Source organism: Thamnophis sirtalis, unplaced genomic scaffold, assembly GCF_051295495.1.
Source record: "Thamnophis sirtalis isolate CommonGarterSnake01/CBP01778 unplaced genomic scaffold, rThaSir2_p1.2 scaffold_1, whole genome shotgun sequence".
In the NCBI taxonomy this organism is placed as follows: domain Eukaryota; kingdom Metazoa; phylum Chordata; class Lepidosauria; order Squamata; family Natricidae; genus Thamnophis; species Thamnophis sirtalis.
Genome location: NW_028261381.1, coordinates 129,113,036 through 129,136,695, shown reverse-complemented (window position 1 = coordinate 129,136,695; position 23,660 = coordinate 129,113,036). Strand labels below are relative to the sequence as shown.

The following is a 23,660-nucleotide window of genomic DNA, read 5'->3' as shown; positions in this document are numbered from 1 at the left end:
CTGACCGAGAGGGAATGGAGATTTTACAGTATCCTTCCCCTGCCATGCCCACCAAGCCACGTCCACCAAGCCATGCCCACAGAACCTATAGCAAAAAAAATTGAATCCCGCCATTGCCTACGAGCAAAAAAACCCTTTTCAATAATGCAAGTGGATCTTGTTTCTTGTGAGCCTCACAGAGCTTGATTTTAGTCTTGAAAACCCGTCAAAGCAATTCCCCCACTCAGCTTATACCTGGCATAATTAAGGAAGAGTTTCACTGAGACTTTCTGTACACAAGGTGAGAAAAGTTCTGATAAAACTGTCTCTGAGATTTACAATGTGAGACAGATTTAGGGAATAAAAAGAAAAAGGAGGCATAAATAAGCAAAGGTCGACTGTGTGATTATTTTACAGCTTAGTTACAGTTGGAAAATACTATTAAGAAATGTTTCAAAAGCTCTCTTAAAAATGACTTTTGATTTGAAAGGCTTAATTTTTTTTAAAAAAATGCACTGTCATCAGAAATATGCTTCAAACAAGAGTTGCAAGTCATGCTTATTTTTGACATCAGTTGACATAATGTTCTTTGACCAGGAGAGGGAGTTAATAGAGACACAATCTAAATAAAATATTCCCTTGAATTTTAACCTTGTGCAAATGACATACCTGGAAAGAAATCCCAAACTTATAAAATCAACCACTTTTTAAATAGGTAACTGAAAAATAGAAAATTAGAGATTAATGATCAAAATTACACTTATTTCCATACACGGAGTTAATTTCAAATGCAAACAAAACAATTGATAAAGGAATTCTAGTTCAAAAAATCTTCCTAACAGGAAATAAATGTCCAGGAAATATTTTCCTTATGAGAAATGAGCAATGGTTGACTTGCTTTTACTGCTTGTTAGGAATCAACAGACCATTTTAAGGATATGTTCCCTTCTGTCCATTTAGTTCTCCTAGGTTTCCCTACAATATTCCATTCTCCAATTTCCTTCAATGGATTTTCAACATTTAACATGCAGATAACTTTCACTAAATGCTAGATAATAGTTAGAAAAATGGGGTCATATTCTAGAGTGAAGTATGGTCTTGCATTCAAAATTTCCCTGGGTCAAGCCCAGTATACACCATAATCCTTCAGATTTGAAGAAGACACACTGTTGTGCAATTCATCTGTGGGCATGAATGTCTGTTGTGCCAGTCTGGAAGCACTGATTCTAACACAATGGGAGAACTGGAAGTGTCTATGACAATTCGTTATGACCAACTCGCCACAGGACAATTTGCTGGGGGCAGGACTAATATCAAAGAAATGGTGAGATAGATAATTAAAGAAAGGATGCAAAAGAAGGGACAAAAATAAAATGTGAATGACAAAAATTAAAATATTTTTTATTTATTTTACATAATTAAATTGAATTGTTATATTGTCCTATGGCAAGTTGTCCCATGGCAAGTTGACTGTGGCGAGTTGTCCCATGGCATGTTGGCCATGGTGAGTTATCCCATTCTGAACTGGAAGTCCATTGTTGCAGTAATGGAGGGTATTATTCTTGACCTGCTCATGACGTCTATCGGTTTTTGGCAGCACCTACTACAAAGCTGGTGGACGCTTCATAATCACAGGGCACATGAAGGGATCAGGTCACAAGGGACAGGAACAATATCAGGAACAGGTGACCCTGGAGAACTGATGAGAGCAAACATAGAAGCAAATAGTCCGACCTTGTGCAAAGCAGCCTCCTAAGTCTTGTATAAGTGAGACACGGTTGCATTATACTCATGAGGACAAAAGGAAAATAAATAATAATTGTGACTGTACGCTGTTCTGTTTGGCAAAACAATAAGATCAAGCTGAGCCTGGGGCTGTCCCCGTATACCTTTCTTTGCACAATGAACAAATAAACAGGAGAGATATTAGGCAATGTACACGATGGAACAAAGGATTAATGTTTTGAAGGATTTTATTGAAATTGGCATTATTGAGTAAATAACAGTTTCACATTCCAGCAGTTATGAATCAGATATTCTATTCTGGAACTGAGTGAAGAAGGATCCAATGAATGGGCCAATTAAGTGTTAACATATTTTGTTTCACATTTTTGAAAACTAGAAAGATAAACAGTAGTTAATCTGTTAATTAATACGCCCATGGTTTGTCAAATAAAATGCTGACATTACAATCAGATAGAACTATGCCTAATATTTATATCCAAAGAAATAGTGATTAAAATTTGCTCATGACTTGTACAATTTTAGTATTTGTTACATCACTACTTCTGATCCTATGGAAGATCTTACCAAGAACCTATTGTACATTTTTTTTTTAAATATAACAAGAAGCACCCTGTCACATACAGCAAAATAATTAAACAGATTTCTATGTATAAAGTTTTATTTACATGAGTTGGTTAAAAATAATTAATTAAATGGATGTATCCTCATTAATACAGAAAAAAGGCCACTATTCCCTACAATAAAATAATTCTTACTTTCCCATACCACAAAGTTGAGACTTTGCTAATCATTTATGATATCCCATCCTTGACATAATACATTAGTGTAATGCCTGTTATGCAGAGATTTTTGAGATAATAAGCTGAATGACCATGTTACATTTTATGTCATATTTACTATGTTTTTACATTTATTTATTTTCTAAATAGGGAAAGTGAAATGAATGAACTTATTTGGGGGAGGATAGGTAATACTTGGATTCTGTGTTAAGAAATGAGTGAATATTTCCCCTACCAATATATACATAATGAATATTTGACTTGGGAATGAATTCTTGAAACAATAAGTTAGTATTTAATATTGCCTTATTCTCTACATTTCAAACAAGCCTTACATTTTCGTGATTATGACAAAAATAATATAGAAAAAATGATCCAAAAGTCAGTTATGAAAACAGATCTTCAACCTTATGTTTTCCTTCCCAAAACAAATATGTATTCAGTAATAATCCTGGCTATAGTTTCTTATCCATATGATTTCCATTTTGTTTTCACATCTTTCAGGAGAGATGAGAACATATTAACATGGCTATCATGCAGTACAATAGTTCAAGAAACCCAAAAGACAATCTTACTCAAAATGGTTTGAACTTCAGCTAATATTTGACTATTGGCCAACTGTAGTTATAGTCTAAAACGTAGAGTATAAAGTAAAGTAAAACTTGGAGAAGATGATCATAAAGTACTACTAAAAACTCACTGTTCGTTGCAGATTTGAAAGTTGTGTTTCATAATTTAGTGACCCTTTCTTTTAAAAAATGGCTTCTTTTAGTTCCAGCTGCCATTTTGTATTTCCTATTTTTACAAAAATGACCCTGCAAAATACAAAGAATCTATAGCACCATATACTGTATACATGAAGAAACACCAAAAACACTATAGGACAATGATGGCAAACCTATGGCACGCGTGCCACAGGTGGCACACAGAGCCATTTGTCAGGGCACGTGAGGTGCTGCCCTGCCAGCTGGCCAGCACGCATGTGCGCGCTGGCCAGCTGAGTTCACCATTTTAAAAAGCCATTTTTCTCCCTCCCCAGGCTCCAGAAGCTTTATAGGAGCCTGGGGAGGGCGAAAATAGCCTCCCCTGTCCTGCCCCCGGAGACCCTCCCGAGGTTTCATGAGCTCCTCTGAAGCCTCCGGAGCACAAAAAATGGCCCTATGGGCAAACTGGAACTTCGGGAATGGACTTCCGGTTTGCTCAGAGGGTCGTTTTGACTGCTCTGAAGGCTTCAGGGAAGCCTCCTGAAGGTCCCTGAAGCCTTCGTAGAGTTCAGAATGACCCTTCGAGCAAACTGGAAGTCACTTTTGGTTTGCTCAGAGGTTCGTTTTGACTGTTGTGGAGGCTTCAGGGAAGCCTCCTGAAGGTCTCTGAAGCCTCCGGACAGCTTCCAGATGGGAAGTGGGCGGCTGTTTTCGCCCTCCCCCGGCTCCTATAAAGCCTCTTGAGCTTGGAAAGGGTGAAAAAACATGCAAAAAATGGGGGGGAGGGCCTATAGTGTGCATATGCGCACTGGGGCGTTGCATATTTCATTATGGGTGCGGCACACACGCAAATGACCCCCCCCCTGCATTTCCCCCACTTATGGCACGTGAGCCAAAAAAGGTTTGCCATCACTGCTATAGGAAAAATAAATAAGAAGTGAATGCTGCCATTGGGAAAGGCAAGACGAAATCAAGGCCAGCTTTACCAATACACATTATTCTGCTACTTAGAACAGTGCATCCACTTCAAGAAAGCAATAACCCAGTTTCCCAGCTGGGATATTTTCAGCCATAGAAACAGTTCATACATGTTGATCTGCCACAAGCTCAAGGCCTCAGAAAGGGATATCTGGGCCTTTCTGAACAGCGAGTTACTCTTGCTCCTTTGATACCTGATCAAAACACAAAAAGAAATGCATTAACTGCCTTATAAAGTAACAATAACAGAGAAAAACAATTTCTAAAATACAAACTATTTTGTAATTTCAGCTGAGTACAATATATGTAGTGTGTACTGATTTGCACAGTGGCTCTTCTCATATGGTAGGGATCTCCAATCTTAGCAACTTTACAACTTGTGGACTTCAACTCCCAGATTTCCTCAGACAGCACAGCTGGGAGTTGAAGTTCACAAGTTGTAAAGTTGCTAAGATTGGAGAACCTTCTCATATAGAACTCGAAGTGTGTCTCTTCATCTACCATTGCATTAAGTTCTCAAATTACTCCATGCTTTATAGGAAGAATGAGGGAAATAAAGATATAACAATACAAAGGAGAAGAAGAAAATAAACTATTTAATCTTGTCTAGAAAAACCAGTGAGAGGAAGCACAGACTCTTCAGAACTACTTTGAAGGTGGGGATGGAGAGAACAGGTAAGAGTGAAAAGGAGAGGAGACAAGACTGATGAAGATGACAGGTAAAATGGAAATACCCCCACCGAAAGAACCAAACACCCTCAAGCCCCATTTTGTATTCTCCACAAGTGATGAATGGTATGCTATGTCTACAACTCCGTAAGCAATTTTCTCCACTTTAATTGAATTTCCTTACGCTGTTTCCAGACAACAGCAGATAATAAATATCACGAATGGACAAATACTTTGAAAGAGGCATTTCACAACAATATGAAAGATATACAAATTAACCGTTGGAATCAGGGAAGCAGCTGTGCTCTTTTCCAAACTGACACCACTATTTTGTAAGCTGGTCCCAGCTTCTTTCCATATGTATGGCATGTCCATTTTGTTTCAATTGGGAAAAAATGGAAGTGAAATAGCTACATGTTTGTTTAGATAGCTGGGAGTAGCTACTTTAATGATTTGGAGAAGTACTTCATAAATGCCCACTCATGTAGCAAAATATCTCTTTGAATGTATTTGTATAAAATGAATAAATGTTTTTTATGACTGCTATTGTCTACTGCATGGAAAAATGCACCAAGCTGACTTTTGTAACTTCTGCATTTCAAAGTCATTGCAAACAGGAATCACAAAGTCAATTAAGAGTTCAGATTTCTACTTATGGGCGACTGATGGGTAAACAGTTAGAAAAGAACCACATAAGATTGTTTTTGTGATGACTGAGATTATGGCATGCTCAAAGATGGAAAGATCTGGTAATGAGGAATGGTTGATGAAGCTAATGGAACTTGCTAAAATGGATAACTTAACTCATTCGATTAGAGAAAAAGACAATATCTACATTTATCAATGACAGGAAATCCCTTATGGATTTTTTCTATAAAAAAGGGGGGGGGAATCTTGCTTATGGGAATGGGGACTTACGTAGCAACAGCTCGTATGCAGCAGCGAGACATGTTAAGGAAGGAGCTGGCATTAGCCCGTGTCTGCAGGGCAGATTCAATCCCCCTTAGCAAATCGTTGGTCTTCAGCAGCAGCAGCATCTGACGAGGAACGTTGCTGAGAAGCTTAGTGATCTGAGGTAAGTAAGTAGCAGCATTGGTCCGGATTTCTACATCCTGGAATAATCAGATTAGAAACGTAGGGGAGTCCAGGAAGGAAGAGATTCACATTCTAAGCACTGTCTATTATGATCAACAGAAGAATTCCAAGGTAGTAGGCAGGGATATTTCCTAGAGAAGCCAAGGTCTTTTCAAACAGAAATGCAAAATCTGAAAACTTCCTGATTACACAAAGCATATGTTTTGATTTTCAATTTTTAAAAAGAACCTTAAGAGTTTCCCATATGATAGTTTTGAGGGCATTTATTTATTTAATTGATTTTAGTGCGCAGCTTATATAGGAGGTCTCCCTTAATTTTATCTGTACAAGGCAATCTCCTGAGATAAGCTTTGCTCAAAGAGAGCAACTGGTCCAATGTCATGTAAAGAGTTTCAGGGCTGAGTTGAGATTTAGACTCCAATTTCCTTGATCCAAACCCGACACCTTAAAGGTAAAGGTTCCCCTTGCACATATGTGCTAGTCTTTCCCGATTCTAGGGGGCGGTGCTCATCTACGTTTCAAAGCCAAAGAGCCAGAACTGTCCAAAGATGTCTCCATGGCCATGTAGCCGGCATGAGTAAATGCTAAAGGTTCACAGAATGCTGTTACTTCCCACCAAAGGTGGTTCCTATTTTTCTACTTGCATTTTTACATGCTTTTGAACTGCTAGATTGGCAGAAGCTGAGACAAGTAATGGGAGCTCACTCTGTTGTTGGGCCCTAGGGATTCGAACCACCAAACTGCCGACCTTTCTGACTGATAAGCTCAGTATCTTAGCCACTGAGCCACCTTGTTCCAATTAACACCTTAAATACCTACCATACACACCTTTTTCTCTCCTAAAAGAGAGTGAAAATTTGAGTGTGTCTTATACACTGAATGTAACCCTGCCCATCTTCCGGCCCCCACCCTTTGGCCTCTGCCTCCCAGAAATTTACCTCCTTGCAGCAAACAGAGAAAATGGGCTTGCAGAAGTAGCAGTGGGCTATTGCAATCCCAGCAGCCTGAAACAGCTGATCATTGGGAGGCCCCTGCTTAAACTGAAAGTAAAACTTGCTGTTTGCTGCAAGGAGGCAAATTTCTGGGAGGCAGAGGCAAAAAAAATTTCTTCTAATCAGACTAAACTAAAACAGGCTGTTTGCTATTTGCTGCAAGGAGGTAAGTCAGTAACTACAAATACATATAGAATGTTCAAATTATTAGACTTTTTTAAAGACTGCTTTATTATTGTTCTAGACAACTTAACAAAAATGAAGAAGCTTTTTAAAATAAATGCTTGATTTGAAGAGGCCCAGTGCTATTATATTTTCTTTTAAATAGTAGAGAATGTATACTTCCAGAAAACCGCTTCAATTTTAACAGCATCTGTACAAGTATAGTCTGAAATGTAACACCACAAACAAATTATATCTTCTGTACTGTTTGCTGTTTGCTGCAAGGAGGCAAATTGCTGGGAGGCAGAGGCAGAGTTTTTCCACTTGTTTTTCTCCCCAAAAGCTAGGTGTGTCTTATACTTTGGAGTATCTTATACTCCAAAAAATATGATACGTTAAAATATTATTTTAGTCAGCCATCAATACTCTAATCAACAACTAAAAAAATTCCCACATATAACCAGACACCATTTAATACCACACACAGAATAACCCGAAGCACACACTCTGCTAGAGAGAAGTTCCCTGAGGATGGGAACTCCAGCATGAATCTGAAAGATCGAAAGACTAAACTTCTGGTCCCAGTGACTGACTCCGAGTGATCCTGTAGTATAACCCTGGGACACGTATATTCGCTTTCATTCATTAAAATATTATATTAAAACATTTAAAAATATTTTAAAAGTATTTATGTACTATATTAAAAAATCACATTAAATATACAGCTCAAGACTATATTAAATATTAAATTATTACACTTATACTTTATTAAAAATATAGCACAAGAGCTGGTTTACACTGGTAACTCAGTGAAAGGCAGTATGCATTTTATGAAGAAAACCCCAAGTCCAATTTTGGGAATGGCTGACCCCCAGTCTGAAACTGCTGTTGGCCAATTAGAACAGAGCAAATTCAATGTAGTGTAAGCTGCCAGGCTTATTCTATCTGAGATAGCTGTGAATCTTCAGCATGGCAGTTTTGTGTGTCACCTTTTTTTATCCATTACCCCAAGAAAATGTACCTCGTTACTTGTGACGGGCAAACGATCAATTCCTTTGTTGACTGATTCCCAGGAACGTGCAGTAAGCATGCAAGCAAATAGGGGGTACAGATCCCCTGCTCCCAGGTCCTGGCTGTATTTTTTTATCTGCTTTATATCTGCCTTGATCAATGCTTGCCAAAGTCGGCAGTAATCCAAGCGGAAGCTGTCTGTCAGGACCTTAAGAAAAACAATGGTCCAAAGTTAAACAGTATGTGTTTAATTGTTAAACAGTATTGTTAAACAGTATGTGGACTCAAGTACAGATAGTTTTTGAAAGAATTAAATGGCCTGGGACGCTTGTTTCATACCAACAGTGTATGGTGGACAGTGGACTTAAATTCTGGAACATTGGGTGACCATGTGTGGCATCTCTTATTTATTTAAAAATGTATTTATTATATATATTTAATATATATTTTTAAAGTCACAACCTCTGGTAAGGGTATGGCTAGCTGATGAGAGCTAAATAGCTTGAAATAGATCTATACTAGTCTCCCTTTATTTATTTATCAGCACAAATATAACAAATACACACACACACACACACACATACATACACACACACACACACACACACACACCAACCTTATATTGAACTCTGAGTAGCTGCCAATCAACAAACTTATCCGTCAAGAATACTGTATCCCTTATATCCTAAATTTGGCTTCAAACTCCAAGTGAAATATTATCACCACTTTCTTTCCTGTGCAGTCTAGAACTATGTTTGCCCAACCTTAGTGCAGCCCCTTTCTCCAATAGGCTGGTCAGTTACTTTTTGGCTCAGCTGTTCTTGGCATTACTACAATATCTATCTCCTGCAGGGAGAAATGGCACCTCATGGAAATAGCTTGCGGTTTGCTGCCATAATAAAAAAGATTCCTCCCCATGAGTGGTCAAATGTTGCTGCTTAATGACAAAACTGGCCTTCATTATCTCTCCACCTGTTTGACAAGCCAGCTACATACCTGATAGAGTCCATGGTCCAGAAGTATAATGTGTGACTTGCCTGTAGCTGGACACTTCCTCACCAAGACATTGCCAGGATGTGGATCACAATGCACAAAGCCATTCACAAAGATCATTTCACTGTAAATCTTTCCCAGGTTGCGAGAGATCTGAGGAGAAAGGAGGACATGCAAGGCCCCAAAAAGCAACAATGCCAGGGAGCATAGGACAATAACTTAGTTCACAGAAGTACCACCTATTGGAATAGCAGAGAATTAGCTGGCTAATTCCTTTTTTATACAAGAGAAAATGATATCATTCAACCAACATATGGGTGTACTTAGAGAAAGCATTTACGGTATCTTTCCCTCATCTGGGTAGAATTATAACTATGCTAGCAGAAGTGTAAACATGTTTGTCAAAATTAATCACAAAGAACATTCTCGGTGCCCAGAGTGTAGACAAGCAATATGTGTGGGGGTGAGTGTGTTGCCCAAATATTCCTACCCTGTTTCCCTGAAAATAAGACTTCCCCGGATAATAAGCCCAATTGAGCTTTTGAGCGCATGTGCCTCCCTCGAAAATAAGCCCTTCCCGAAAATATTGCAACACATCAGCAGCCATGAGGCGACCACGCTAGCTGCCTCCTGCAGCTCATAAATAATAAGATCTCCCCGAAAATAAGGCCAAGCGCTTATTTCAGGGGTCAAAAGAAAATAAGACCCTGTCTTTTTTTCAGAGAAACATGGTATAAATCTATTTATTTAGTAAGGAGAGAGTGCTTGTTTGTGTGTGCACTTAAATAGCTACAAATGAGTGAATTATCAGAGAAAATGAAAAGTATAATTGTAAAAATATCTCATTGAGGAAAGTTGTATGTTGTTTTTGCTCAGATATAATGTTGCATGACCATCCACATACAGTTGTGAATCTGAGTGTGAGCCTATGGGGTAAAGTGTTATCTGAAATGAACTGTAAATCGATGCCTGCCAGAGACTGGAAAATAACATTTTCCAGTAAAATATGACTCAAATGTACTTGACTACATTTACTTCTTCTGAATTCGCCTTCAAGCATGAACAGAATCCAATTGGTTAAAAAAAAGGATGCATGTCAAAATATTACAGCGTACTAATGAAAGGATGAATGCTCATTTAATTAGGAAATGACAGATCTAACATTTAATTTTCTGGACCAATTGGCCAATCAGCATGAAGTAAAAGAAGCTGAATTTCACATATACTGAAATAAAAGAAGAAGCTGTGAACTAAGCATAAAGCAATAGAAAAATAAATTGAGTACCTGATTTTTAAAATCTTTTCTACTTCACTACAAATATAATATATTTATAAATGCAATTTAATTAGCAGAGCTTCTACCAAGGAATCTACACTATGATCAGGATGTAATGAGAATTATCTCTGAGCAATTCATCCCACCTACTGCCTCACCCCATGTTTTGTAAGGAGAAAAAGTGTACATAGGAATATGTACCAATGCTAACACATACTGCAATAGCAGTGCATATTGTAATAGTTAAACATCTGTCTGAAGCAGTGCACAAATCTTTTAGGCCATAGAGTATATTGCTTCTGAAGATTACAGGGCAAATCTTTGCAGGGGAAGGATTGTATTCAGCTTCTTTTAGCCACCACCCATCAATAACTTTTACCATAACTTTTTATATAAGGTTTACAAGGTACTACTCCATTCTTTGGCAGAAACTGTATTTTGTCTGGGGTTTGTGCAGGGGTGAAATTCAGCAGGTTCTGGAGAACCGGTAGTGGAAATTTTGAGTAGTTTGGAGAATCAGCAAATACTGGCTGGCCCCAGAGTGGGATGGGAATGGGGATTTTGCAGTATCCTTCCCCTGCCACGTCCACCAAGCCACGCCCACAGAACTGGTAGTAAAAAAAAATTAATTTCACCACTGGGTTTGGGTTTTTTTCTAAAGGAAATCATGTAAAATATAGATATATGTTCAGTTCTGACCTGGGAATATTTCATGTTAATATCTCTGGAATCAAATTGATGTTGTAATGATTTAATCTCCCTGCCGACCATGGAACAAGTGGTACAAGATGGGATCCAACATATCTGTTTATTCCTGTCTATTCCAATTTAGAAAACATGCTAACTGTTGGCTCTAATTCAGCCATAATATTTGCCAATTATTTTAAGGGATGGCGACACGAACTTCTATTGATCTCGTTAAAAGTAAAGGTCATGATGTAGCTCATTTCTTAAGGCTTGATATTACCTCCTCAGGCCAAAAGAATAGTGTGGATTTTAAAAACTTAATCAAAGGTTAACTGGATTAGTAAACATGTTGATTTTTTTTAAAAAAAAATCCACCAGTGCAGGCCCCACTGGTGTGAAATTACCGAAGGCAGTGAAGAATGTAGGTGACGGAACATCTCATCTTGCTCCCCATCACAATTGGGTTACACTCAGTATTAATTTTATAGAAAAGTTAGCCAGAAAAAAAAAACCTGAGGGCTTACTCTTTAGGGAAGTTACAGTCCAATAGGGTTTGTGGGGAGGGAGTTTGTGCAATGTTACATACAGTAAATTTGTTGTGCATCTGCAAAAAAATTTGCCTGAGACCTTAGGATACTTTACAGCTAATAATTGCCTGCAAATTTGATGGACACTGACAGAGGGGAAAATCCGTTTCTAAATTCAAAGCAGCAGAATGTTTGGCGTGGTCAACACTTTCAGTCAAATGAACTGGAAATATTCTGAAATAGCTAAGTGAAATGTAATATTTCAGATTGCAGGGGATAATAGCATTTATATGTTCTGCTCCAAATAAAATATAAAAAGAAAATTAGGATATCAAGGAGAAAGGCTTTCTGGAAAAATAGCATCTTATTCTTCTGATGAGACACAACATAGAGCTAATGGCTCTTCCATCTTATTTCTTATTGGTACACATAAGATACTTTAATCTGAATCAAAGTGGTCTTTTACATTCTTCCCATAAGTATGTAAAAAGAACTTTATAGAGCAAACCCAGAAACTAGGCAATCAAGTATTCTGTTACACAGAATGGCCAACCAGATTATCCCTGGAAGCTGACAAAGAATACATGAAGATAATAGTTTTATCCCACTATTGCTACCTTGTACCTGGTGTGCCTGAAGACAGAAATACATGAATACTGTACATAGGGTTTCCTACTATCCTCTAGTAAGACTATTAGAAACCTATGGCCACCTGTGAATCTGAGAAAGGTTATCTTTCAATATAATTATATCAATATTGCTTAACTCCATGTCACATGGCTGTGCCCTATGTCACCTGCCAAATTTCGTGTCATGGAATGCTGAAAAAGAGATTTATCATTACTAGTTGAGTGGGGTAAGCATACTTTAAATGATTTCTGATAATGAAGAATATGCTATATTAATGGGAGTGTCAGATCATTTTTCCTCAATTCCAGGTGTGGCTTTCTAAAGGCCAATGGATAAAAATTCCTCCAAATCTAACAAGAATCTCACCCAGCTATTTCTGAAAAAAACTATCCAGAGCTACCCTGTGCTAAAATGGGGAGGGCTATAATATATATATAAAATAAATAAAATAAAAACTCCATTCATATTTGGAGGGCTGCTTTGGATTTTAAGAAAGACAGGTAGGCAACCATTTATTTATAGAGAACACAAACATGCTTGAAAACATTGCTCTGAAGAATTGACATGCCCAGTTCATAGTCATTACACAAGGCAGGCAAGGGAAAAGAGTATAGTTATAAATGCAGATCACATATGGCTGCGCAAATTCAGTTTACTTTTTTTTACTATTGGTACAATGATTGTTGCTTAGCATGAATAACCCTGAAACCAGCACAAAACATATAAAATTATTTCTAGGATTGTAGAAGCTAACTGATGGCAGCAGAAAATTGTAGGTTCTGGCAACCAAATGGAATTTAACTCATGAGCACTGGAGCTGCCCTAATCAGTAATATTGAATATTTTTCTAAAAGTACAAAACATACACAACAGAATCTAAATGAACAGAGCTACTATCAATGGAGACAGAGATAATGAGGTTATATACGGAACAAACTAGAATTTTTGGTAATCAGATCAGATAAGCAAGATCCAAAGTGGACGTCTTGCTGCACATATCTTCCAACAATAATTTGTTGGCCACATATATGATGGCTGACACAAAACAAAATTGATAATATATTAAAGTCTGAATTTTTTGCTTTGCTGGCAATGGCAAAGCTTTTGACTGTGGAGATCATGTCAAAGTATGAAATATATTCTGGATAAAGAGCAAACCAAACCCCTTAATTACTTATCTAAGAAATCTTTACAATGAACTAGAATTATATTAAGGATATCATTTTGACAAATATTGGTGGTGTCAAACCATGGGCTTACTGTTAATCAATTTACAATTGATGGCAAAGAAGTGAAAAGGGTAAATAAGTATGTTTTCCTGAGATAGATAGATAAAAGAGGCTAAGGTTGATAAAATCATAAAAATGGAGATGGTTCACTGACAAGATCAAAATAGTTAAAACAATGGTCTGAGAAAGACCAAAGAAAATAATATGAGACGCCTACAACTTATGAATGTGATTGTGAAGTAATGATAGTTATAGTTATAGAAAGTACCATGTATGCAAGAATACCAATCAAGCAGAGTTGGGCCATATTCAAAAATATCCTAGGAATATTCTTGAAAGAGATGTGTATTATTACCAGAAACAAGTCAAAATAATGAGCATAGCTATAATCAAATTTGACTTAATGGCACCCAAATAATCAGCTTAAGTTAAACAATGGATGCTTTTTCTATAAATGATCAGCAGGAGGAGCCCAATTCAGACAAGGTTCATGATTAAGCGGTTGGGATCCTTAACCTTCGCCTCTTGTTCTTTTTTATATATATGGGATCTGTTATTGGTATCAGAAAAATAGCTATGAATCACTGGCTTTCTCTCCATATTCTGAGTTTGGAGTAGGATTGAAAAGAGGGACACTCACCACTTCTCATGTAAAAACAAAATTCCAATCCTAATTGATGTTATTATTTTAAATAAATATTGCTTTAAAATCATATTGTTTGACCCTCACAGGGAGTTTGGGAGTTGCCTAAAGTGTAAGTGGGGCGTAGACAACTGGGAATTTGCTACAGGCAGTATCTCTTCAGAAAATTAATCTTAGAAATCTAGATCTTTTGCACAAACTTCTTCTGTTAACTATAAAACTAGCTGGTAGACCAACAAGTAAACTTGTCTGTTTTATTATGACTCTGTCATTTCCCCCCTTATCATGGTTAAAAACATTGCTAATAGTTCTGCTCTTTGGAAAAAGGTAAAAACTGTCAAATGGCAAGAAATGGAAACATTTCTGTATTTTATGTTAAGGATCAGCAATTTCTTAGCAACTTAAGCACTTAAAATGTTGACCTGACATTCCCCCAATCTTACCCCAAATCTGGAGAAAAGAAAACCTAGCTACCTTATGATTTTATTACATAAATCATAGATGTCAAGAAAACATCAACATTCCCATATTGATGTCCAACTCAATCCAAAGAAAATTTTAACTTCTTGTTCCAACATTGGTTTCTAAAATATTTGACTCCAGACAGTTCCTTTCCTGAAATATCTCAATCCCTCATATCCTTGGCCTTCTTTTTCCTTTACTTCACTTTCTTCATTCAATCTCTCTACTTTTCCCTTTTTCTTAGTCTTGCAGCTAATTTTCATTCTAGACTGCACTCTTACACATGACCAAGAAACTGTTCCACAGTCAGATATTTCAATGTTTGCATTTGTCTTTAGAAATCAGAAGCTTTTCTGATTAAATGTTATTACAGTCCAGCACTTGGACGGATCCAAACAGATTAATGTGCTTCTGGGGCAGCTTTAATGATAATCCTGCTACAGATGGCATAAAATAAATGTCAGTAACTTGGTTTGAAGGGAGCTTTCACCTCAAGGATCCTTTTCATTTACAAGAGAAAGACTGCTTTTCAAGTATCTGTTGCTTGAAAAAAGCAAAGAGTATACCGTATAACAGAGATCTGTTTACATCTCTCCCAATTAAATGTAACAAAACTTTTCTGAAGAAGAGTGGTATGGTAATAGCCATGGTTGACAGTGACGTGTCATGTTTTCTTTGTCTGACTGGATCTGTTCCAGATATGTTGGACTTAGAATGGCCCAAGACTGCATAGCTCAACACTAGTACACTAGTGTTAAACTAGTTCCCAGTTTAATCCTCTGAACTCTGAGAATACAAAATTAATCTCAAAGTGGCTGAGGAAAAATTACTGCCAATCACAGCAGATTGTGCTGCCTGGATAGAAAGATCATTGCTTTGACTTGATAAAAAAGCACCTTCCTGTTTTCTACTAGCAAGAAAAATCTCTTAGCATGCATAAAGTTAATCTTTGTTAATATTCAGCATTTGTTAATCAACTCTAGAGTATAATTGTACAAGCCACACTGAAGACCTATTACAAAGTAAACTTAAAATACAAATACCGAATGTTCCAGTCTAAAGGGTTTAAATCAAATGCTAGTTCTAAGAAAAACAATTATGATGTAAACATACACTAACCCTCATTTTTAATAGTGGAAGTAATATTTATTATTAATAAAATTGTGCAGCATTCCGATTCCAAGATGAAAGTACAAAGGTATATGCTGCAAATCCAGAACGTATACAAGGAAGGTATGAAACATCTTATTAAAAGTTCAGAATAGAGGCAGAAATTTGTTGTGATCCAGGTGTCTGACTACAATTCCAACAATCCCTTAGCACAGAAGAAAGATTCACACCAGTATTAAATATTAACATATATGTGTTCATACAAAATGGTGCCCTCTGAAATGAAAACTACCATCTCAGAAAAATAGTACAAAGAATCCAATCTGAAAAATTCTTTTTAAATCAGTTCTATCATAGTGACCTAAAAGCTCCATAGCAATGAACAACCACCACTTATAAGGGATAAAAGAAAATAATTAGGCAAGGACAACACAGAGGTTGTTACTAAATCTGCTCCCTGACACACGTGGCTTCTGTGTTCCCAAATATTGAGACTCAAAACACAAACACATGCAAGCAATAAAGGCATAGGGAAGCAGTGAAGCAGTTATTCTTCATGTCAATTCCCCTTTACATTATTGCCAATTAGTGTATTCATGTAATTTGGGAGTGCTTACTTACCTTTGCAAATAATTCCTTCTAGTGGAAAGAAGGAAAAATATATAGATGTAGGCTTTTAATACATAATGAATGTGTAACTTGATTTCTCTTCTGAATTTAGGCTGGAATGTATATAAATGAAGTTGAGTGACCTCTGCCACAGCATAAAAAGATGATGGGAAGGGAGCATAGTGGCTTCAGAGACAGACAGATTAAGTACAATTGATTTTATGCTGGAGCACTCTGATAGCTAGTCAGCCAAATGGCATTTTGATGCTCATCAATAGTGCACAGGGGAAAAAGCAGGCAGCACTAATTCAATCAGAATTCACTGACTTGGAGGGCAAGTCTGACAGGCTCAATTTGCCCTATTTTTTGCATATAAAACTAAGCCTCTTCCCTGAAAAATCACATATACTTCAATCCACAAATAGACATCATGTGTACCCTATAATCAAGAAACGCATCCAGCTATGAAATATGACTGCATCTGGAACAAAGTGTGACATCGCTTAATTTCTAATTAGGGTAAAGGTGCAGGGCATATAGCAGAAATGGTATCTGAACATCAAATTTGTATCTAGAACTATGAGAAGTTGTGCACTTCATGTTATAAGCCAAAAACTGAGTCACAGGGATATAGTACTGCAATAGTTTGTACAACCAATTATACAATTTTCAGTCCCTCTCTCCCTTCAGTTTCTTATTTTGTTTAACCTGCCAGAAATTTTTTTCTGGCTTCTTCCTGAGAATAATTACATCAATAGTATAGCCAATCAGGAAACAAACATGACAATCTATCTTAATATAGTCAATTGGTTTTGGCAATTTCAAAGCATAATTTAAACTTCTTCTATGGCTGCTTGTCTCTACCCCATGGACAATTTGCATAAGGACAGTTAAACCACACTATTGCTTTCAATATATATGTGATAATGATTAGAATTAGTAGTTTCTGTGAATGAATACAATTACAGCATTGTACTTAAAAGATTAACTGCTGCAGGTTAATCTTCTGAATGTATGTTTTAATTCTTTTCAATAATGCAATCCTTAGGTAAGCCTTTGTGTCATTATTCCCCAAATTTCATTAACTCTTAAGGTACTAAATTCTGGGAACTCTCAACTTTAAGGAGCTCAATTTAATTAAACCTTTCGGATGCCACCATTGTATATCATAAAGAGCACGTTTTGGCTCACCTTCACTGGTTGCTGACATAATCAAAAGGAATATTACCTCACTGACATTGATGCAGTTTCTGTCCATGTAGTCCTTGTCATTCACTTGTCCACCTTCCATGAACTCCATGAAAAGAACACGTCTTGTTGAAAGCTCCCAATAAATTTTTGGAACCTATAATAGAGGACTCTTAAGACTCTGAAGGATATTAAGGGAAGCAAAGGAAGCTAAAACTATACAAACCATCTTTTTTTTAGCATGAGATGGGATTGAGCAGAATTAACCTTTCTTCATCCACTGAGGAGTAGCTATAGGAAATAGTTAAGACGGTTCAGGACTGGAAATATTTCACTAACAGTAATTGTAAAAAAAAAAAAAAAAATACCCACCAGTTATAAAATACTGAATATTCCCAGCCAAAGACCATTCTGTAAATATATTGAAGTTTCAGTAACTTGGATTCCAATTCAGATCTGCCTTGGACAACCTAAGTTCAATGGTGCAGCATCTGTTCTGCATGTGTAATACCTCACTTCTGCGCATAGCATCCTCTGTATGAAGAATCCAGGACTTGGCAAAAACTGGCAAATTTCTTAGTCAAAGAAAATATTAGTGGCCAAGATGGACAGTGACAACTCACTTAAAGGTTGGATTAATATGATGCATTGGAATAACATGTAATTGTTTAGTCATAGGCCCACTATATTATAGTTACTTTATAATTTAGTGGTCTAGTAAGATCTGATGCAATTGGGTTAATACAGTTCACTTAGCCACAGAAGAGCATCTTTTATGAACAGTTCTATCATAATCACTAACATTACTAGTAATTTCTGAGATGGGTGGTTGAAAATGTGAAAAATAAATAAAATATCATATGGACTATATTACATGGAACTATATATTTGTAAGGGACTGTCAAGGGCAACCTCTTGCTCATTGCAAAAATGTAAATTAAAACATTTCTGATAGATGGCTGCCTAGAGAAGGACAGCCCACCTCTTCATTTACCTGTCAAATTGTTCTTCTGGTTAGAAAGTTTTCCTAACATTCAACTTGAATCTGCTTTTCTGAAACTACATCCTTTATCACATGCCTTGCATTTTGGAAGGAGTGAAAAAAGTTCTTGATTTTCTTCTGAATGTCACTCCTTGAAAAGTGAATCTCCTTGTGTCATTTTTTCCTCAAGGTTAAATAGGCCTAGTTCTATCACATTCACCAGGGCACGATATTATCACAACCATTTATCGGTTTATTTACGGCAGCTGTTAATCAGCAGTCACGTCACAGGCATTTTGGGAGTTTAGCTCTTCTGTTTGTATCAAAGACAGAAGAACCATCTCTCTTTTGCGCCATCCTTAACATGGTGATCTAAAAAATTAGCCATCATACTTTTGCCTTACAGCTCCTTTTGTGTGAAGACCAGAGGTGGTATTCAGCCGGTTCTCTTCATTTTGGGCAAACTGATAGCGGTGACTGTGGAAGGCTCCGGCCACCTGCCCTTATGTAATGGCTGACTTTCTGCATGCACAGAAGGTTGCACATGCGCGCTCACATTTGCGAACCAGTAGGGAAGGTAAGTGAATCCCACTGCTGGTGCAGACACTAGGTAGACATGCTTCTAGCTTCCAGGCTATTATATTACCATTGGCAGAGAGCAGCAAACAACAACATTTTGCAAATAGGAGGTTTCTTGGGAAACCAATAAGCCCCTCTCTGAAAATACAATGTCTTTTTTAAGTGTTACTGGAACATCTATCAACAATTTAAAAAATCCCCCAACCAATAAAGCAAGCAAAAACATCTCTTCTATCCTACTGACAAACAAAAACCTATTGTCAGAAAGCTGAAAAACTTTCTGTTGAAGTATCTCTTTTAGAATGGGAGAATGAAATACTGTCAAAACTACATTTTCAATTTTAATATATTATTGCTATCATTAGCTCATCATGTGAGCTATCAGAATAAATTGAACTGTAGTAATATTAGCAACATTAGAATTACTAGAATATGTTTAAATTAGATAGTCAAACAATATTTTTACAGCTTCATTTCATTTCATTTCATTTATTTGACATTTATAGGCCGCCCTTTTCCCTGAGGGGACTCAGGGCGGCTTACAATTTGTAGGAAGGGAGTGCAAGACAAAACACAAAAAGAAAATGTGAAATATAATAAAATAAAACAATAAAACACAACATTCATTCAGCATTCGGGTGGGGCGAGATTAAGGTCTTATCCCCAGGCCTGACGGGATAGCCAGATCTTGAGGGCTGTGCGGAAGGTCTGGACGGTGGTGAGGGTACGAATCTCCACGGGGAGATCGTTCCAAAGCGTCGGAGCTGCTACTGAGAAGGCTCTCCTCCGCGTAGCAGAGCACTGACTGGCGGATGGAATTCGGAGGAGGCCTACTCTATGCGATCTGATGGGACGAAGGGAGCTTGTTGGTAGAAGTTTCAAATGTTTCCAAATACATAACATTTTAAAAGGGTTAGGTTGAAACTGTGACTTTGGTATAAATACTTTATGGATCCCAGACTCATAATGAAAACTTTTTGTTGATAACCTGTATATATGCAATTATCTGAATAACAGTGAGGCATTTGGGTCTTTTATATTTTAGGCATTTTAAATTTCACATGCATACAAAATATAATATGTTATATGCACATTAATACAGAATATGTGTTCTTTAAAGCACATTACTTACACATGCCTCTATTAAATAAATCCTATTGAGAGTTCAGTGGGTTTTATGCACCCTTAAAGAAATCGGAAATTTAAGGACTGAGAAAGAAGAAAGAACCACATAGTTTTCAGTTCAGAAGTTGGGTTTTGTTTTGTTAATGATTGGTGATAAAATGTGGCTCTAAAATTGCAGAAATGATAAATCTGTAAGCTAGATTTTTTCCATTTTAATCTCCAAACTGTTTCACAGAAAATTTCCAGAACCACTACAGCAGGGGTGTCAAACTTGGGTCATCACGGTGTCGTCACGTGACATATCGGGACTTTTTTCTCCTTTGCTAAACTGGGCATGGGTGTGGCCAGCACGTGGGCGTGGCCAGCACGTGACACATCCAGGCAAGTTTGACAGCCCTGCTCTACAATAAATCCAATAATGCCACATACATTTAGCATAATGTATGTGGAGCCATGTGGCGCAGTGGTTAGAATGCAGTAGTGCAGGCTAACTCTACCTACTGCCAAGAGTTCGACCCTGACTCAAGGTTGACTCAAGCCGTCCATCTTTTCAAGGTCGATAAAATGAAAAGCCAAATTGTCGGGGGAAATATGCCAACATTGTAAACTTCTCAGAGTGTGCTGTAAAGCATTGTATAGAGGTATATAAATCTAAGGGCTATTTCTGTTGCTGTAATTCAGAGGATATAAAGAAAGGTAAGGACCTTTTTCTTCTAACCTTGCTTAGAATTATCTCTAAATTCCCTTTTCACTCAAAAAAACTGTACATCCTGATTTCTGATGCTAACAGTTCTTTTAAAAAAATCCTGATGTTACTATACACTGGCCCTTAAATCCACTGATTCAAAAGCCATTGCTTATTTTAATCCTAAATCAACACTTATCCTCATTTCAAAATTGACAACAACAGCCAATAGCTCTTACTAAGCCTTGTAAGTCTCAGTTGCACAGTCTTTGGCAAGCTTAAATTATGCACAGACTTTGGGCCCTAATGCCTGTGCATGGAAACAATTTATCTTTGGCTTTACAAGCTTAACTGGGTTCACAGTGAGAAATCTACTTCCCCGCTGTGCCGTAGGGTTCCCCATCCCTCAAGGAAAAAAATATTACACAGTACCACAACTCCTTTGCTGTCTTTAGTGTTGATGAAAATGTCTTGGAATCGACAAATTGGACAGGAAAAATCTATTATTAAGCCATTTTTGCAATAATTTGTTATTGTTCCCTGAATCAATACTGCAACGGCTCTTTCACCCAGCAAGGATGTGATTGGTGGTCTCCATGGGGATTTGTTTCACACTCTCCAAGTTGTTACAGCAGCTATGGACATAGGCGTAACATTTGTGATAAACATTCACTTAAAAAGAGCCATCAGCTTTCAGCCCTTTAAAGGCCTCTTTGCTTCAGCATTTGACCTGGAAAAGACTGAGCATTCCCAGGCCTTGTTCAAGACTGAAAATGGCTGGGTCATATATACAGGTTGAGAAAGACAAGGTAACTCTATCCAGGCTTTTTCAGATGATTACTATCTGGAGCAAATAGTTAGCTTTTTTTTTTTTTTAATCTGAGTGGTCCTTGGTGCTCTCTGAGCTTGGCTGGGTTTTTTTTGCAGATGTTTCATTACCACTGCAGATGTTAACCTAGTTTGGATAAAGAAATGCTTGCAAGAAAACAACCAAGCTCAGAGAGCGTCAAGGATCCCTCATTTCAACCCTGAACTACAAACATTCTTCTCTATTCTTTATCTCTTTGCTGCCAGATAGTGGCAATCCAGATATATGCAAGTCAGGCATGTGGCCCTAGAGGAGCTCCAACCTGTATACAATACTAATAGTTCCTGTTCAAGCCTATAAGATCAGGTGACTTTGGGTCTGGCTCAGTGCTTTTCAAAGAAATGGACATAGGCAAGTCACACAACAACTTTCTAAACAAACACTTATCTTGCCTAATTATGTGCATTTGCAATCCAACTATGTGCCCATGGAACTGTGGTGGGATACAACCAGTATGCCCCAGTACGAGCGTACCAGTGCCTGCTGGGAGCACTAGGTACTGTTCTGGTACGGTGCTCTGGAGGGCCCATCCACCCTCCTTACCTGCATTGGCGCAGTGGTTAGGGTGTAGTACTGAAGGCCACATCAGCTGACTGACTATTATCTGTAGTTCAGCGGTTCTAATCTCACCGGCTCCAGGTTAACTCAGCCTTCCATCCTTCCGAGGTAGGTGAAATGAGGACCCAGACTGTGGGGGCGATATGCTGACTCTGTAAACCGCTTAGAGAGGGCTGAAAGCCCTATGAAGCGGTATATAAGTCTAACTGCTATTGCTATTGCTATTGCTATTTGAGCAGATCGGGGCTTCCGCGCACGTGCATAGAGCGTACAGCACCTGCGCAACGCTCTGTCGAGCAGGTGGAGCATCACAGAGCGTCACGGGCGATAAGTACACATGTGCATGCTGCACGCATGCATGTGGTAGACGCCTGGCCCTGTTGCACCATACCAGTTGCACTAGGATCTGGAACCCACCACTGCCATGGAAGTAATGTTCATGGCCATCCTAATGAGGGTTGTAAATATTCAGTACATGCATCTTTGGAAAAAGGACTACTGTGATAGGAAATGTCCATTGCTATCCAAGACATTAGGTTTCTCTCCAGTTGGCTTAAATTACAAGTGGATTGACTGCAGCTGAATGGTAGGAAAACCTGCTTTCCTTGACAGAAGATTTTCAGAGATTTGTGTTTGTTTACAAAGATCTTGTGTGATTTGCCATTGTCCATTTCTTTGAAAAGCACTGAGCCAGGCCCAAGTCATCTGATCTTATAGGGCTATCTGTAATAGTAAAACACTGTTGTTTACAGGTAGTCCTCAAAGTACAACTACAATTGAGCCAAAAATTTCTGTTGTTAAATGAGACATCTGTTAAATGAATTTTGCCCTATTTTAAGACCTTTCTTTCCACAGTTATTAAGCAAATCATTGCAGTTGATATGTTAGTAACCTGGTTAAGTGAATCAGGCTTCCCCATTGACTTTGCTTGTCAGACGGTTGCAAAAGATGATCTTGACATGACCTTGGGACACAATAACAGTCGTAAGTATGAGCCAGTTGCCAAGCAGCTGAATATTGATTACATGATCATGAGGAGGCTTCAAAGATCATAACTGTGAAAAATAGTCATAAGCCACGTTTTTCAGTGTCGTTGTAACTTTGAACAATTAAACGAACAGCTAAATGAACTGTTATAAGTTGAGGACTACCTGTTTTAGTAGTAGTAGTAATAGTATAGTAGCAATAATATATTACTAATAGAAATAGCATAATGGTAGCATAGAAGTACAAGTAATAATATACAGTGTAATATAATAATAATAGTGAATACAGTATAGTATCAATAGTACTATAGAATAGTAGTAGAACATTGTGTAACATCAATAGTAATAAAGTACAAGTAATCCTCAACTTGTGACTGTAATTGAGCCCAGAATTACGGTCATACGTCA

The 23,660-nt window shown here is 37.6% G+C and overlaps 1 protein-coding gene across 1 annotated transcript in view; it reads right to left on the bottom strand.

The window, feature by feature from the left end:
- Nucleotides 1-3,994: 3,994 nt before the first annotated feature.
- The window catches only part of ADCK1 (aarF domain containing kinase 1), a 107,180-nt gene continuing 87,514 nt past the window's right edge, over nt 3,995-23,660 (bottom strand). The window contains exons 6-10 of the mRNA XM_087726759.1: nt 17,510-17,626; nt 9,112-9,261; nt 8,126-8,323; nt 5,774-5,967; nt 3,995-4,380 (exon numbers count right to left, since the gene is read on the bottom strand). Coding sequence (XP_087582885.1) covers nt 4,212-4,380; nt 5,774-5,967; nt 8,126-8,323; nt 9,112-9,261; nt 17,510-17,626 — 828 coding nt within the window. The 3' untranslated portion in view covers nt 3,995-4,211. The remainder of the gene's footprint in view (nt 4,381-5,773; nt 5,968-8,125; nt 8,324-9,111; nt 9,262-17,509; nt 17,627-23,660) is intronic.